Source organism: Lepus europaeus, chromosome 19 (assembly GCF_033115175.1).
Source record: "Lepus europaeus isolate LE1 chromosome 19, mLepTim1.pri, whole genome shotgun sequence".
Classification (NCBI taxonomy): Eukaryota; Metazoa; Chordata; class Mammalia; order Lagomorpha; family Leporidae; genus Lepus; species Lepus europaeus.
Window position 1 is genome coordinate 17,806,206 of NC_084845.1, and position 17,241 is coordinate 17,823,446.

The 17,241-nt window shown below is 42.7% G+C and overlaps 1 protein-coding gene across 1 annotated transcript in view; it reads right to left on the minus strand.

Moving 5' to 3' along the window:
- The window catches only part of TDRD12 (tudor domain containing 12), a gene marked incomplete at its 5' end in the record, with an annotated part of 96,334 nt that overhangs the window by 57,587 nt on the left and 21,506 nt on the right, over nt 1-17,241 (minus strand). The window contains 2 exons of the mRNA XM_062176006.1: nt 5,640-5,732; nt 7,325-7,511. Of these exons, the coding sequence (XP_062031990.1) occupies nt 5,640-5,732; nt 7,325-7,511 (280 nt within the window). The remainder of the gene's footprint in view (nt 1-5,639; nt 5,733-7,324; nt 7,512-17,241) is intronic.

Below are 17,241 nucleotides of genomic sequence, written 5' to 3' on the forward strand. Positions count from 1 at the left end.
CCCTACACCCGCATGGGAGACCAGAAAGAAGCTCCTGACTTCTGGCTTCAGATCAGCTCAGCTCTGGCGATCACGGTCATTTGGGGAATGAAGCAGTGGATGGAAAATCTCTCTCTCTGGCTCTGCCTCTCTCTGTAACTCTTTCAAATAAATAAAATAAACCTTTTTAAAAAAATAAAAAGACACAGAAGCTACCAGAAAATAGGATGACGGGCACCTGCATTTGTCCTAGTGGTTATAAGACCCACATCCCACATAGGAGAACCTGGACTTGATTTCTGGCTGCAGCTTCTCATTACAGCTTCTTCCTAATGCAGACCTCAGAAGGCGGTGGGGATGACTCAAGTACCTGCCACCTACATGGGAGACCTGGGTTGTGTTCCTGGTTCCCAGCTGAAGCCTGGCTCATCCTTGGCCATTGTGGGTGTTTGGGATGTAAACTAGCAGATAGAAATTCTCTCTCCCTATGCCTTAAAATAATTAAAAAAAATTTTTTTAAGATGAAAGTAAACAAGCTGAATCTAAATAACCCAGGAGGTATCAAAAAATTCTAAAGCATTCTCTTTCAAATATCTGCAGTGCTGGCATCCCATTTGGGCATCGGTTCAAGTTCTAGCTGCTCCACTTCTGATCCAGCTCTCTGCTACGGCCTGGGAAAGCAGCAGAAGAGGGCCCAAGTCTCTGAGCCCCTGCACTCGCATGGGAGACCTGGGAGAGGCTCAGCTCCTGGAATTGCAGCCATCTGGGGACTGAACCAGCAGATGGAACACCTCTCTCTCTCCCTCTGCCTCTCTGTAACTCTGCCTTTCGAAGAAATAAATCTTAAATAAATCTTCATCAGCTAAACCTAAATCTGATTTTGAGAAGTGAAAACAATCATTTAGTGAATACTACAGATAATCAAGCTGGGTATTTACAGGTCGTAAAAACTGAGGCATGACTTCCAAGGAAGGGAATCCAACCCCACATCATCTCCTAGGTGCCTACAGAGGCAATTCCAGCAGTGCTCACTCTAAGTATTAATAAGAAAACCAGCCATTAAACACTAAACTACTGAAACCAAGAGCTAACACGGGAAATGTGAGCTGATACCGCATTCTGGTCTAATCCTTCTCTAAGGTACTGTGGAGGCCAGGCATGCATATCTGGGGTCTAGAATTTCACTACCTGTTTGGGTAGTGTGATTTTGGGGTGCAGCCTCTCAGTTGAAAACACAAACTCCAATCTGGAGTTGGAGTAGAAGTGGTAGTTGAAATTCACAAAGAGAAAATGTCCACACAAGAGCAGCCCTCAAACAAAAAGCACAAAGTAGTCCATCAATACATGGCAATAAAGAAACAAAGCGTGGGAAGGGAGATTCACGCCTGAAATAAAACAACAGTCTGAAAAGGATTTTTAAAAAGATTTAAAAGTCTGTAAAACTATTTAGAACACCAGCAAGAATAATAAGGAATAGTATTCATGGAACAAAACAGTTGGATATAAAAAGGCAGGCAAACAAACAAGAAAAAAAAATAGGCAATAAAAAGTCTTCAAACTGAAAACTCAAAAGATAAATACTAGACTAGAAACAAAGAGGATGACATTCAAAAAATTAAGAAAACCTCTCAGAAATCAGTTCATTTAAAGTAAAAGTAAATACAAAATAGAAAAAAAGGAGCTGGGTGGGGACCTAGCCTAGCAGTTAAGACACACACACATCCATGTCAGAACACCTAGGTTACCTGGCTCTGGCTCTGGCTCCTGACTCCAGCCTCCTGCTAATGCTGACTCTGGGAGGCAGTGGTGATAGCTCAAGTAATCTGATTCCTGCCTCCCACTTAGAAGACTTGAATAGCATTCCAGGCTCCCAGCTTCAACCCCAGTCCAGCCCAGGCATTCTGGGATGTGAAACAGCAAATGCAAGTGTTCTCTCTGCCTATCAAATAAATAATTTTTCAAAAGAAAAAAGAAGGCTAAGAGAAAAGGATGAGAGATGAAGAAACACTAGTCTACAGAAGGAAAGGAGGAAAAAAAATCCGTCAAACATGTTATTAAGATCAGGGCCATTGTGGCATAGCAGGTTAAGCTGCTGCCTGTGAAGCTGGCATTCCCTGAGTGCCAGTTTGAGTTCCAGCTGCTCCACTTCTGATCCAGTTCCCTGCTAGTGCTCCTGGGAAAGCAGCTGACCATGGCCCAAGTACCTGGGCCCTTGACAAACACATGAGAGACCCAGATGGAGCTCTGGGCTCCGGGCTTTGGCCTGGCCCAGGCCTGGCTATTGCAGCCATTTAGGGCATGAACCAGCAGATGAAGATGCCACTTGTTCTCTCTTTATCTCTCTGTAACTCTGCCTTTTCAATAAATAATTTTTTTAAAAAAGTTAACTTCTAATGACACCAAAATAGAGACAGATATAAATATGTGTGTGTATGAACACACACACACACACCAACTCCTGATTTTCTTTTTTTAAAGATTTATTTATTTGTTCAAAACAGCGAGCGAGCGAGCGAGAGAGATCTTCCATCCGCTGGTTCACTCCCCAATTGGCCGCAATGGCCGGAGCTGTGCCAATCCGAAGCCAGGAACCAGGAGCTTCTCCCAGGTCTCCCACGTGGGTGCAGGGGCCCGAGGACTTGGGCCATCTTCTACTGCTATCCCAGGCCATAGCAGAAGCTGGATCGGAAGTGGAGCAGTCGGGTCTTGATCCAGCGCCCATATGGGATGCCAGTGCTTCAGGCCAGGGCATTAACCTGCTGTGTCACAGCGCCGGCCCCAACTCCTGATTTTCAATACAGACATAGAAAAGATAATAGATGTACAGATGTACACACACGCCAGACAAAAACATACATATCCTTGGTTCTGTCCACGGGAGTGCCTCAGAGCAGTGGTACCCTAACAACCACACCTGACTCCCAGATTTTGGCTGAAAAATGCCATTCCCCATGAATGGAAGCCAGGGCAATTTAGAAGAGCTGCTGATTTCTGTAACAGATAGGAATCCACACTACTATGCTCATAAATAGATGAGCAAATACAAGGGACAGAAGTATTTACATGGTTTCCCAGCCCCTGTCTACAAAACCCTCACAATGGGTAAGAGCACAACTTTCAGAGGAGAAGCCTGACAGGCTCCACCTTCCTCAGGCGATACAGTGAACTCCATCAGGAACAGGACCAAGTGAAACCCTGGGTCATCTGACGGGACGGGACAGGATCAACAGCCCAAGGCAAGGCTGAAGGACACGGCGCGCAGCAACTGGCCCGTCATCTGATAAGGCATCCGGAAAGACCAAGGAACAGCTCCCGACTGCACAGGACTCAGGAGACGATCACTAAAGCAGTTCAGTGGCACTAACCCCCATCCCCGCACTATCAGCAAAATCTGACTGGGGTCTGAGGGCTAGAGGATCACAATGGATGCCTGCTAACATTCCACTTTTGATGGCTGTTGTGGATATTTTAGGGAATGTCCTTGTTTGATGAAGAAACACTCAGGTATCAGGGAACGATGGACATTAAGGCAGCAACTTTTTTTTTAGTGGTTTTGGGAAAAACACTCTTTGCAATGTTCTCCAACTTTTTAGTATGTTTGGGATTATTCTAAAAATAATTCTACTGAGAAGATGGATGCCAACTCCACAGAAGCAGATGAATCCCCAGGATAGCTCCTGACTTAGAGTAAGTGCTTCATAAAGGTCTTCAGAATGAATGACTGTGGACAGGGTTATGGGAGCTCATCTGTCACAGAAATCATGACAATGTCTACAGCTGACAAGCCTCAAAACAGTAAAAAATACACATATGCAATTATTTTTCAAGTTCAGAATTAAATATAAAAATAAAGAGTTTTAAAATAAAAAGGTTTATGTCTGGGGAGCAACCTAGGATGAGACAAGTATGAACAGAAGGGGCCAGTGCTGTGGCACAGTGGGTTAAAGCCCTGGCCTGAAGCACCAGCATCCCATATGGGCGCCGGTTCTAGTCCTGGCTGCTCCTCTTCCCATCCAGCTCTCTGTTATGGCCTGGGATATCAGAAGATGGCCCAAGTGCTTGGGTCCCTGCACCCACATGGGAAACCTGGAAGAAGCTCCTGGCTCTTGGCTTTGGATCGGCGTAGCTCCGGCCATTGCGGCCATCTGGAGAGTAAACGAGTGGATGGAAGACCTCTCTGTCTGTAACTCTGTCTTTCAAATAAAAAAATAAATAAATAAATCTTTCAACAAAAAAAAAAGTATGAACAGGAGAAAAGCACTTTCCATGACAGCATTTTGTGCTATTTATTTGACCAACCATTAGCAAAGCATTACTCTTTGGTTTTAAAAAATATATGTAATGTAGAATGGGCATTTGGCCTAGCAGCTGATGCTCATGTTTCATATTGTGGTGCCTTGGTTCAATGCCTGACTTAGGCTCCCGACTCCAGCTTCCTGCTAATGCGGACACTGAGAGACAGCGGCGATGGCTTCAGTGATCAGGGTCCTGCCACACATGTTGGAGACCTGGACTGAGTTCCTGGCTCCTGACTTCAGCACCCCCCAACCTGGCCTTGGGCTGTTACAGGCACATGGAGACAACACATGCCCTTTCTGTCTCTCAGATAACTTAATTTTTAAAAATTAAAATAAAATTATATAAGGCAATTTCAAAGAGAAATACCAAAAATTAATTGAAATACAGTTAAATAGCTTTTTACAATGATTAAAGGAAAATCTTTACATGCATAAACAACATTTAACAATTTTGCTTTTTTACATAACCATCTAGTCATACTTCACATCAGCTTTTGTTGGTTCACTATAACCTTTTCCTTTTCAAAGATATGCATGAGAGGCCAGCATTATGGCACAGCAGGTTAAGCAGCCACTTGTAAGGTATGAACCATGTATATTTTTAAAAAAGATTTATTTATTTATTCAAAAGGGAGAAAGAGAGAGAAGTTTTCCACTTGCTAGTTCAGTTCCCAAATGGCCACAACATCTGAGACTTGCCCAGGCTGAAGCCAGGAGCCTGTAACTCCATCTGCGTCTCCCATGTGGGTGCAGGGGCCCACTTACTTGGGTCATCTTCTGATTCCACAGTTTTCCAATGTACATTAGCAGGGAACTGGATCTGAAGCAAAGGAACAAGATTCAAACAAGCACTACGATACAGGATGTGCGCATTGCAAGTGGCTGCACATTTCATTCTACCTTTCAAATAAATTAATAAAAACTTTAAAAAGAAAGAAAGAAAGAAAGAAAGAAGCCAACAGATTTCACCCTGGTGCAACATTCTAATTCACCAAATATCTACAAGATATGAAATCAAAGACTGGTGATCTCTGCCCTCCTCACCTTACCTGTACACGCTCTATTGCTTGAAAAAAAACTCAGCCACAAAAGCATATGTACAGCATGAAAACACACCACTGGCCTCGGCCAGGCTGAGAAAAATCCGTACCACACACAGATAAGTTCTAAGGATGGACCATAGGGCCAGTTATCACTGACAGCACCTACTGGCTCCACTAGAGAGAGAGAGAGAGCGAGTGCGAGAGCACACAAAAGCGAGAGAAGCTACCACAGCCCCTCCAAACAACCTTCATAAGCTTTAGACAGATAAGAGTATTCTTTTACTCTGCCTATGAAATAAGCCAAAGTAGTAGAACTCACCCAGCACCGCAGCAGTTGGCTCTAGGTCACCAACAACATCCTTGCACCTCGTATGCTGCGGAGAATGTGTCAGCAAATTTAAACCATGAGAATCTGATCAAAAGAACAAATTTTAGGATTAAAGCTTGAAATAAAACTCCAAATTACATGATTTCTGTTCTTATTGGTGCTTTAAAGAACAAAATACCTGGGCGGGGGCAGGAATGTGAGTGACATTTAAAAAATCATTTCCACAGTCCACAACTGCCCCTTCTCATACCTTATAGAAAAAGATATTTTAAATAAATAACTCTTTAAAAAAAATATTTGAGAGGTAGAGTTACAGACAGAAGAAGAGACCGAGAAAAGTCTTCCATCTGCTGGTTCACTCCGCAAATGGCTGCAACAGCCATAGCTGGGCCGATCTGAAGCCAGGAACCAGGAAGAAGTTTTTCCGGGTCTCCCACATGGTGCAGGGGCCGAAACAATTGGGCTATCTTTTGCTGCCTTCTCATATGCATTAGCAGGAAGCTGGATCACCAAGACTTGAATTGGCACTCTGTGTCACAAGTAGCCACTCAACCCACCCCACTACACCACATCACTGCCCCCAGTTTTAGACATTGTGTTTATTTGAAAGGCAGAGTACAGGGGACAAAGAGAGACAAAGAGAGAGATCTTCTATCTGTTGACTCACTATCCAAAGGATATTCCTTTTGCTGATTTAAAGTCACTGAAAAGTGGATTTTCCTCAAATTGAGTTTTACAGCTAAAACACATTGCAATTTCGAGGTTGCAATTTCCTTAGAACTGATGAATATTTGAGCAAAGTTAAAGATGTTCATTTAATAAATTGATTGCTGTGGAGTACAGGCTAAGATTGCCATCCACATGGGAGACCCTGATGGAGTTCCAGGTTCCTGATTTTGGCGCGGCCCAGCTCTGATTGTTGTGGCCATTTGGGAAGTGAACCAGTGAATGGAAGATTTCTTTACATTTTATTTTTATTTATTTTTTTAAGATTTATTTTATTTATTTGAAAGAGTTACACAGAGAGAGAAGGAGAGGCAGAGAGAGAGAGAGAGGTCTTCCAACCGCTGGCTCACTCCCCAATTGGCAGCAATGGCTGGAGCTGTGCTATCCGAACGAAGCCAGGAGCCTCCTCCGGGTCTTCCCACGCGGGTGCAGGGGCCCAAAGACTTGGGCAATCCTCTACTGCTTTCCCAGGCCATAGCAGAGAGCTGGATCAGAAGAGGAGCTGCCGGGACTTGAACTGGCACCCATAAGGGATGCTGGCACTGCAGGTGGCAGCTTTACTTACTACACCACAGCGCTGGCCCCAGAAGATCTTTTTCAACTCTCCTTCTCCATCACTCTGCCTTTCAAATAAATAAATATTTTTTAAAATGTGTTTAAAACGTATTCAAAAACTTACTTTGCAAATAACTTTAAGCTGCAGACATCTGGACTTCTGAAAACATAATGTTAACAAGAAACCAGAATTGTTTCTTCCTGGTCTCATGTAAACAGACTGTAGCAGTTTCAGGACCTTAAAACCTATCTCAGGCTCATCAGGATTAAACTTTAAACAGTCCAAGTCTTTGTCTCCACATGGGGAAAAGTTGGCACAATAACTCCTATCAATACAGTAAGGTCGTAAACAAACAATCTGAGAGAAATACAAGTTGGTCAGAGAATTCACTCACCTTCCATTCTTTGGAAATATTTTCCTTGCAAAAACATTGGCCAAAGAGTAAGAGCTGGGTTGAGTTTCTTGGAGGAGGCTGAGTTCATATTTAATCTTGGTTTTTCTACAGAATCCAGCTGCTGCTTCTCCATGGGTGACACATAACAAGCGAAATTCTTTGCAACTAGGTCGTCATTAACACAAACCTGCAGAATGCGACACATTTCATGAAGGGTAAGACAGTACGGTCACATGACTGAAGAAAGCGTTTCAGACTCAACTCAAGAGGACTTTACAGAACACAACACGGTAAAGCTGATCTCAGGACTTCTGTTGTGGTAATGGTGAACTGAATACTTCTCACCGAGCCTCCTGCTAAGAAAACAGCAGTGATCTGTGTGAAATACAATCCTCGAAAAGGCACTGGAGAGCCAACACCACCCAGCCAGGCAGAGATCTGGTGGGAAAACAAGGACAAAGCACTAACCATAAAAGGAAGACTGACAAATGAGATTTGATCAAAACGAAAACTCTGTGCTCTTCCAAAGACAGTGTCAAGATGGGGCAAAACATTTTAAAACCAAGTGCCTGAATAGACACGTACCTAGAATAGAGAACATGTATCTCTCTGAAACTCAATGAAAAGAGAACTACCCAATTAAAAACGGGCAAAAGGTCTCAATTAATGTCACTGAAGACGACAGAGGATGGCAAAAGAATGTGAAAACATTTTTTGTTTTTAGGGAAAGGTAAACTTAAACCACCGGGAGCCACCACTACTCATCTTTCAGAACAAGCACAGAGCATCAGAAAGGAAGTGGAGAGGGGCAGTCGTTGCTGTGCAGTGGATTAAGCCCTGCTGGCATCCTTTATCAGAGTGCCAGCTCAAGTCCTGGCTCCTCCGCTTCCAAACCAGTTTCCTGCTAATGTGCCAGGGAAGGCAGCAGAGGATGACCCAAGAGCTCATGTCCCTGCCACCCACGTAAGAGACCTGGACAAAGTTCCAGGCTGCTGGCTTCAGGTTGGCCCAGTCCTGACTGTTGTAACCATTTGGTGGAGTGAGTCAGTGGAGGATCGCTCTCCCTCTCTACTACTCTGCCTCTCAAATACATAAATAAATCTTTTTTTTTCCAAAGAAACATTTTATTTAAGGAATACAATCTTCATGCATTTCATAAATACAACTTTAGAAGTATAACAATTCTTCCCATAACACCTGCCCTCCCACCCCTCCTCCTCCTCCCTCTTTCATTCCCAGTCCCATTCTCCACTAAAATCCATTTTGATTAACTTTATGCACAGAAGATCAACTCTATATTAAGTAAAGAGTTCAACAATTGGAACAAACACAACAAAACAAAAACTGTTCCTCAACAGTCCAGACAAGGGCTTTTCAAAGTCATCGTATCTTGAAGTTAATTTATTTTTAGAAATTTAATAACTTTAAAGAAGCAACCAAGAATGATACATCTCTTGTGAGCACTTAGACATAATTATAACTCTTTGAGGACAGAGGTCCTGCATGGGAAGTTAGTACACAGTGATTCCTGTAGTTAATTTAACAATTAACACTCTTATGTATGATATCAGTGATCACCCAAGGCTCTTGACATGAGCTGCCTAGGTTTTGGAGCCTGTTGAATACACAAACTCCGTCAGTATTTAGACAAGTCCATCAGCAAAGGAGAAGTTCTCTCCTCCCTTCATAGAAAAGTACCTCTTTCTTTGATAACTACTTCTTTCCACTGGGATCTGACCTACCGAGGTCCTTCATGTAGGACATTTTTTGCCACAGTGTCTTGGCTTTCCATGCCTGAAATGCTCTAGTGGGCTTTTCAGTCAGACTGGAATGCCTTAAAGGCTGATTCTGAAGTCAGAATGCTACTTAAAGTGACTGTCATTCAATGAGTCTGCTGTGTGGACTGCTTCCCATGTTGGAGCATTTACTCCTTATTAATTTTATCTATTATTATTACGAGACAGTTAAATTCTATTCATACAATCACTTTAACATTTAAGATGGTATTTTTACCACCAAGCTTAAAGGATTTGGGGTCCCATGGCAAGTTTTTAAACTGTACCCTTAGGAGCTGGCGATGTGGCATAGTAGGTAAAGTTGCCGCCCACAGTGTGGGCAGCCTATATGAGCACTGGTTTGAGTCCCTGCTGCTCTACTTCTGATCCAGCTCTCTGCTACGGCCTGGGATAGCAGTGGAAGATGGCTCAAGTCTTTGGGCCCCTGCACCCATATGGGAGACCTGCAAGAAGCTCCTGCCTTCAGATCAGTGCAGTTCCAGCCATTGTGGCCATCTAGGGAATGAACCAGCAGATGTAAGACCTCGCTCTCTCTCTGCCTGTCAATTACACTTCGACTGATTGCCTTTTAGGTGCTTTGTTAATTATCACAGATCAGGGAGAACATATGGTTTTTGTCCTTTTGGGATTGGTTTATTTCACTAAGTATGTTTTCCATATTCATCCATTTTGTTGCAAATGACTGGATTTCATTTTTGTTTTTACAGCTGTGTAGTATCCCACAGAATACATATCCCTCTTCAGTTAGTGGGCATTTAAGTTGATTCCGTGTCTTAGCTATTGTTAATTGAGCTGCAATAAACATGGAGGTGCAGATAACTCTTTTGTTTGCTGATTTCCTTTCCCTTGGGTAAATTGCCAGGAGTGGGATGGCTAGGTCATATGGTAGATCTAAATTCAGGATTTCTGAGGTATCTCCATCTCCATACTGTCTTCCATAGTGGCTGTACCAGTTTACATTCCCACCAACAGTGGACTAGGGTACCTTTTCTCCCACATCCTTGCCAGCATTTGTTGTTTGTTGATTTCTGTATGTAAGCCATTCTAACTGGGGTGAGGTGAAACCTCATTGTGGTTTTGATTTGCATTTCCCTGATGGCTAGTGATCCTGAGCATTTTTTGATGTGTCTCTTTTCCCCTTTTGAAAAATGTCTGTTTAAGTGCTTTGCACATTTTTTAACTGGGTTGTTTGTTGTTGTGGAGTTTCTTGATCTGTTAATATATTCTGGTTATTAGTCCTTTATCAGTTGCATAGTTCACAAATATTTCTCCCACTCAGTTGCCTCTTCACTTTCCTGAGTGTTTCTTTTACAGTACGGAAGTGTCTCAATTTGATGTAATCCCATTTGTTAACTTTGGCTTTGATAGCCTGTGCCTCTGGGGCCTTTTCCAAGAACTCTTTGCCTGTGCCAATGTCTTGCAGGGTTTCCCCAATATTCTCTAATAATTTGATGCTATCAGGTCATAGATTTAGGTCTTTAATCCACATTGAGTGGATTTTTGTGTAGGTGTTAGGTAGGGGTCCTGCTTCATACTTCTGCATGTGGAAATCCAGTTTTCCCAGCACCATTTGTTGAAGAGAATGTCCTTGCTCCAGGGATTGGTTTAGCTCCTTGGTCAAATATAAGGTTGGTTGTAGATGCTTGGATTGATTTCTGGCATTTCTATTCTGTTCCATTGGTCTATCCATCTGTTTTTGTACCAGTACCAGGCTGTTTTGATTCTAACTGCCCTGTAGTATGTCTTGAAATCTGGTATTGTGACGCCAGCTTTGTTTTTGTCGTGTAACACTGCTTTAGTTAATTCAAGGTCTCCTGTGTTTCCATATGAATTCCACCATCATGTTTTCTACATCTGAGAATGTCCTTGGTATTTTGATTGGTATTGCAGTGAATCTGTGTATTGCTTTCAGTAGTGTGGACATTTGCTATGGGGGAGGGGAGGAGGGAGGAGTCTTCCATCTGCTGGTTCACTCCCCAATTGGTCACAATGGCCAGAGTTGTGCTGATCCACTCCCCAGTTGGCTGCAATGGCCAGAGCTGTGGTGATCTGAAGCCAGGAACCAGGAGCTTCTTCCAGGTCTCCTACGTGGGTGCAGGGGCCCAAAGACTTGGGCCACTTTCTGCTGCTTTTCCAGGCCATAGCAGAGAGCTGGATCAGAATTGCAGCAGCTGGGACTGAACCAGCACTCACATGGGATGCAGGCACTGGTGGCGGCAGCTTTACATGCTACAGCACAGCGATGGCCCCTCCAGAAATTTTTTTATTTCTCTTTCTGGATTTCTTCAATGACCCACTGTTCATTCAGGAGCATGCTGTTCAGTCTCCATGTGTTTGCATACGTTCTAGAGATTTCAGAGTTGCTGATTTCCAGCTTCACTGCATTGTGGTCCAAGAAGATGCATGATATGATTTCGATGTTTTTCAATTTGCTGACTTGCTTTATGGCCTAGCATGTGGTCAATCCAGGAGAAATTCATGCACTGGTGAGAAGAATGTGTATTCTGCAACTGTAGGTTGAAAAGATCTATAGGTATCTGTTAGGTCCATTTGGTCTATATTGTCAATTAACTGTTTCCTTTTTGATTTTCTGTCCAGTGATCTGTCCATCGCTGAAAGGGAGTTTTGAAGTCCCCATTACTGTATTGTCTCCTTTTAGATTCCTTAACGTTTCTTTTAAATAGCAATGGCCCTGTAATTAGATGTATATATATTTTTAACAGTTACATCTTCCTGTTTAATTGATCCTTTAATCATTACATAGGGACCTTCTTTGTCTCTTAACAGCTTTTGTGTTAAATTCTATTTTGTCAGATATTAGGAAGGCTATACCAGCTCTTTTTTGGTTTCTGTTAGCATGGAATATCTTTTTCCAATCTTTCACTTTCAGTCCACATGCATCCTTGTTGGTGAGATGTGTTTCTTGTAGGCAACAAACAGATGGGTTCTGTTTAATTCATTCTGCCAATCTGTGCCTTTTAACTGAAAAGTTGAGGCCATTTACATTCAAAGTGACTATTGATAAGTAAAAATTTTGCCCTGCCATTTTCCCATAAATATTCCTATTGTTTCCTTTGGATTTCCTTTGTATTTTTACTGAAAGATTTTCTGCCTTCATCTTCTTCCATAGTTATACCCATGTTTCTGTGTTTCTGTGTGTAGCACATCTTTAAGCATCTTTTGCAAAGCTGGACAGGTGGTGACAAATTCTTTTAATTTCTGTTATGGAAGGTCTTTATTTCACCTTCATTTTAAATGAGAGCTTTGCAGGGTACAGTATTATGGGTTGACAGTTTTTTTTCCTCTTAAGCCTTGGAATATATCTCATCATTCTTTCCTAGCCTGTAGGGTTTCTGATGGTAAGGTTGCTGTGAGTCTAATTTGAGATCCTCTGAAATTAATCTGGCTTTTCTCTTATGTACATTTTAGAATCTTTTCCTTATGTTTTACAATGTGCAGAGTTTGATTACAATGTGTCGTGGTGAAGATCTTTTCTGGTCATGTCTATTAGCTCTATGTGCTTCCCGTACTTGGATGTCCCTTTCTACAAATTGGGGATGTTTTCTGTTATTATTTCACCAAAAGGCCTTCTAATCCTTTCTCTTTTTCCACACCTTCAGGAACTCCTAGGACCCATATATTGGGTCATTTGATAGGATCCTTAAGATTCCCAACAATTCTTTTTAGTTTTCCAATTTCTTCTTATTTTTGATCTGACTGTATAATTTCCTGCGATTTGACTTCTAAACGCAGTCAGTCTTTCTTCTGCTTCATCAATTCTGTTAAGGCTTTCCATTGCATTTTTTACTTGTTCTACTAAATTCTTCATTTCCAAAATTTCATCTTGCTTTAAGATCTCAATTTCGTGGGAGAAATATTCTTTCACAGCATGTATGGATTTCATTAGTTTGTGCATTTGCTTCTGATTACTTTTAAGTAATCCTACAATCAATTTTTTTAATTCTCTTTCTGGCATTTCTTCAATCTCATCATCTTCACAATTTAGTATTGAAGTGTTATGGTCTTCTGAGGGCATCATGTTGTCTTCCTTATTCTTGTTTCTTGAATTGGTGCATTTATTTGGCATTTCTTAAGATTAACTCATTGATTTCTTCTTTGTTTTTAGCTGTGGTGGCTTTTATCTTTGGATTATGCCTCTGTGGATTAGCAGAGTACTTTTTTCAGCAAATACCTAGAGGCACAAGGTGGGTATGGCCAGGGGCTCTGTTCAGTATTCCAGGCTGAAGGGGGTGTCTAAGGTGACACTGGGTTGGGTGTGGTAAATCTTTATTATTTTAATCAGAGGGGAGGTTTGTTCTGTTCTGTTGGCATAGACTCAGCTCACCTCCTCTCTTCAAACGACACCAGTGCCTGGGTACTAGCCACAGTGGGTATAGTATTCATCCACTCTGCCACTAGGATCACACAAAGGATCTTTGCAGGCCTTGGTATAAGCAGATTCCCCAGCAATGTCTCTCACCAGGTAACCAGGGAGCCCTGCGCATGTGGAGTCTCCCACAGTGACTGCCCAAAGTCCCAGCCACACCCTGAGCCCTCCCACACAGCCTATCTGTTTTCACAGTCCTGGCATAAAAGCCTCCCACAATCATGAGCATCCAGCCCCCATCGTTCTCCCCACCAGACTCAGAAGTCTCTGCTGGTCTGGTCCTGTGTGCAGACACAACCTGGCACAGCTGTTATGTATGTCCAAAAGGGTGCCTGCTCTCTATTTGCTTCTTGTAGGATGTCGTTGTAGGGTGATTGGGGAGAGAGAAACATTTTCCTCCTCTAGTTTGGCAGGTATGCCATCCTCCACAGAGCTCCAAGCCAGATTCCCTCTAGGCTTTTCCTGCAGCATTATCACCAGTGGTTTGAGCTGCTGCAGTCTAGTCTCACCTCAGTCTCCAAAGCTGGTGCTGATGCTCTCGGCTGCTGGGATCCTCAGCTATGGGCATCCACACCCTCCCTACTGTGTCCCTCTAATTTGCATGGAGTTTCCTCTGTCGTTTTCTCCCTAACTCTTCCCTGAGACTGCACTCTCTCTACTTTTTTTAAACTATCTTCTCCTGGACTAGAGCAGTAAGCTCCCTCTCTACTCTGCCACCTTAATCCAATCTGATAAATAAATCTTTAAAACAAAAATGATGTAGAGAGATTGGATCCCTACACATTGTCTTTGGAAATGTAAAATGATATACTTTGGAAAACAATTTGGCAGTTCCTAAATATCTACAGTATTATCCATAACTTACACAAAATAATATTCCTTTTAAGAGATTTATTTATCTGAAAGAGTTACACACAGAGAGAAAGAGAGGCAGAGAGAGAAAGAGAGAGAGACAGATCGGTCTTCCATTTGCTGGTTCACTCCCCAATTTGCTGCAATGGCCAGAGTTGCGCCGATCCTAAGCCAAGAGCCAGGAACTTCTTCTAGGTCTCCCACATGGGTGCAGGGGCCCAAAGGATTTGGGGCCATCTTCTACTGCTTTCTGAGGCCATAGAAGAGAGCTGGATTAAAAGTGAAGCACCCAAGACTCTAACCGGTGCCCATATGGGATGCTAGCACTATAGGCAATGGCTTTACCCACTGTGCCACAGTGCCGGCCCACCCAAAATAACATTTTAGGTATTTACTCAGGAGTAACAAAAGCACAGGTCCACAGGAAGACTTTTACATGAATATTGCTAACAGCCCCAAGCTGGCCACAACTCAAACACCATCAGTAAGTGCAGGGATAAATGCACATATGTCACATCCCTACAACAGGAGACCACTGACACATGCAACAACATGGAAGTACCTTAAAATCATCTTGAAAGAAAGCTGCCAGCCCAAAAAACAGAACACCCTGGGACACATGCTGGTGTTTCCTTTCTGAGCCTGAAGGGGATTGATGGCCTTAATCCTTCTTTTTTTTTTGACAGGCAGAGTGGACAGTGAGAGAGAGACAGAGAGAAAGGTCTTCCTTTACCGTTGGTTCACCCTCCAATGGCTGCCATGCTGCGCTGCGGCCGGCGCACCATGCTGATCCGAAGCCAGGAGCCAGGTGTTTCTCCTGGTCTCTCATGTGGGTGCAGGGCCCAAGGACTTGGGCCATCCTGCACTGCACTCCTGGGCCACAGTGGAGAGTTGGACTGGAAGAGAGGCAACTGGGACAGAATCGGCGCCCCAACCAGGACTAGAACCGGTGTGCCAGCGCCATAGGTGGAGGATTAGCCTACTGAGTCACAATGCCAGCCAGCCCTAATCCTCTTTCTCTGGCAATCATGACCTCATGCATCCATTTTTCAGTTCTCCCTCAGTTAAGCACAAACCTCCCAGCCTTCAGTCAAGGCAAGTCTTACCAGCACACCAAGCCATGTGGTGAGAAAGACTTATTTTTAAACAGCAAGAATAAAGCAGTTGATAAAGGCTTTTTAAAACAAAGACATAAGGTTGGCCCTCATAATCAACAATTTGATAGTTTGTTTTCACCAAAATATAAAATAAACAATGAAAAATCATAGATAAAAATCAACCAGAATATGAGAAATCTAAAATACAAAATAAACACTAACACTGAAGAAGTTGGGAAAGAAAAACACTAATATCAGTAACTTTCAAAACAGTATTTTGGCTGTATATAATAGGTTAAAGACAAATCTCTTACAGCAATGTTGGCATTTCTGAGATTTCTTTACGTGAATCAGGTAAGTATACTGTTAGAGCAAAGTGTCAAGAACAAGGAAAGTGGCAAGTGTTGTGGTACAGTGGGTTAAGCCTCCATCTGTGGATGCCAGCACCCTTTACTGGAGCACTGGCTCAAGTCCCTGCTGCTCTGCTTCCAATCTGATTCCCTGCTGACGTGCCTGGGAAGGCAGTGGAAGATGGTCCAAGTGCTTGAACCCGCCCCTTATACCCATGTAGGAGACCTAGTTGGAGTTCCTGGTTCCTGGATTCAGCCTGGCCCAGCCCTGGCCATTGCAGCCATTTGGAGAGTGATCCAAGCATATGGAAAATCTCTTTCTCTACATCTCTCCCTCTCTGTCTTAATATCAATAATTAATTATTTATATTATATATTCTATATTATAAATTATATTATACAATTTATATAATTATTATAAATTATATAATATTAAATATAATGTGAATTAAATATATTATAAATTAATAATAACTATAAAAAAAGGAAAGGGGAGGGTTAGGTTGTTGGACTGAAATCAAAGTATCAGAGTCCTTAACACAAGTATAGATGGATAGGTTAGCAATAAAGACATGTGTGTGTGCATGTACACACAGCTATAAAGTGTGTGCATATTTGTATTCCTGACTCTTTCTGCTGAGAGGAATGTCAATCCCTGATACCCCAGTAGCAGCAAAACCTATACCCTCATCTGGGTATCTAAATATCATTTTTTAAGAAAAGGAACCAGAGTTTCTTGAAGAAGTGGTTGATTATACAGCTGGGTCTGGAAAATGATCTTGGGGCATCTTGTGGCCCCAGAAAGCTGTGTGTAAACAATGAGGGGGTTACAATGGAAGAACACACAAGGAAGCCCTTAATGACCCAAACCTGAGACAACTGAGCAAGATGGTAATGATAATTTAAGGGGATTACAACCCTCCAAACAAAACAAATAATCCAAAGTCCATACTAATAGATATTGCTGAATACACTCAGTAAGTGAGGGAGGAGGGATAGTTTTTTAATTAAAAATTCTAATTAAAAATGTAGAGGCAGGCATTTGGTACAGTGATTATTTATGTCACCACTTGGGATGCCTGCATCCCATATCAAAGTGCCTGGTTTGGAACCCAGCTCTGCTTCCAATTCAGCTTCCTGCTAATGCAGACCCTGGGAGCCAGCAGATGATGACTCCAGTATTTGAGTTCTGGTAACCCATACGGGGAGACCCAGATTGAGTTTCTGGCTCCCTGCTTTGGCCTGCCCAGGCTTGTCAATGACAGCATTTGGAGAGTGACCCGGGATATTGAGGATCTCTGTCTCTCTGCCTTTCAATTAAATAAAAAGATAAATAGGGGCCTGTGCTGTGGTAAAGCAGGCTAAGCCTCCACCTGCCACACCAGCATCCTATATGGGGCCAGTTTGTGTCCCAGCTGCTCCACTTCTAATCCAG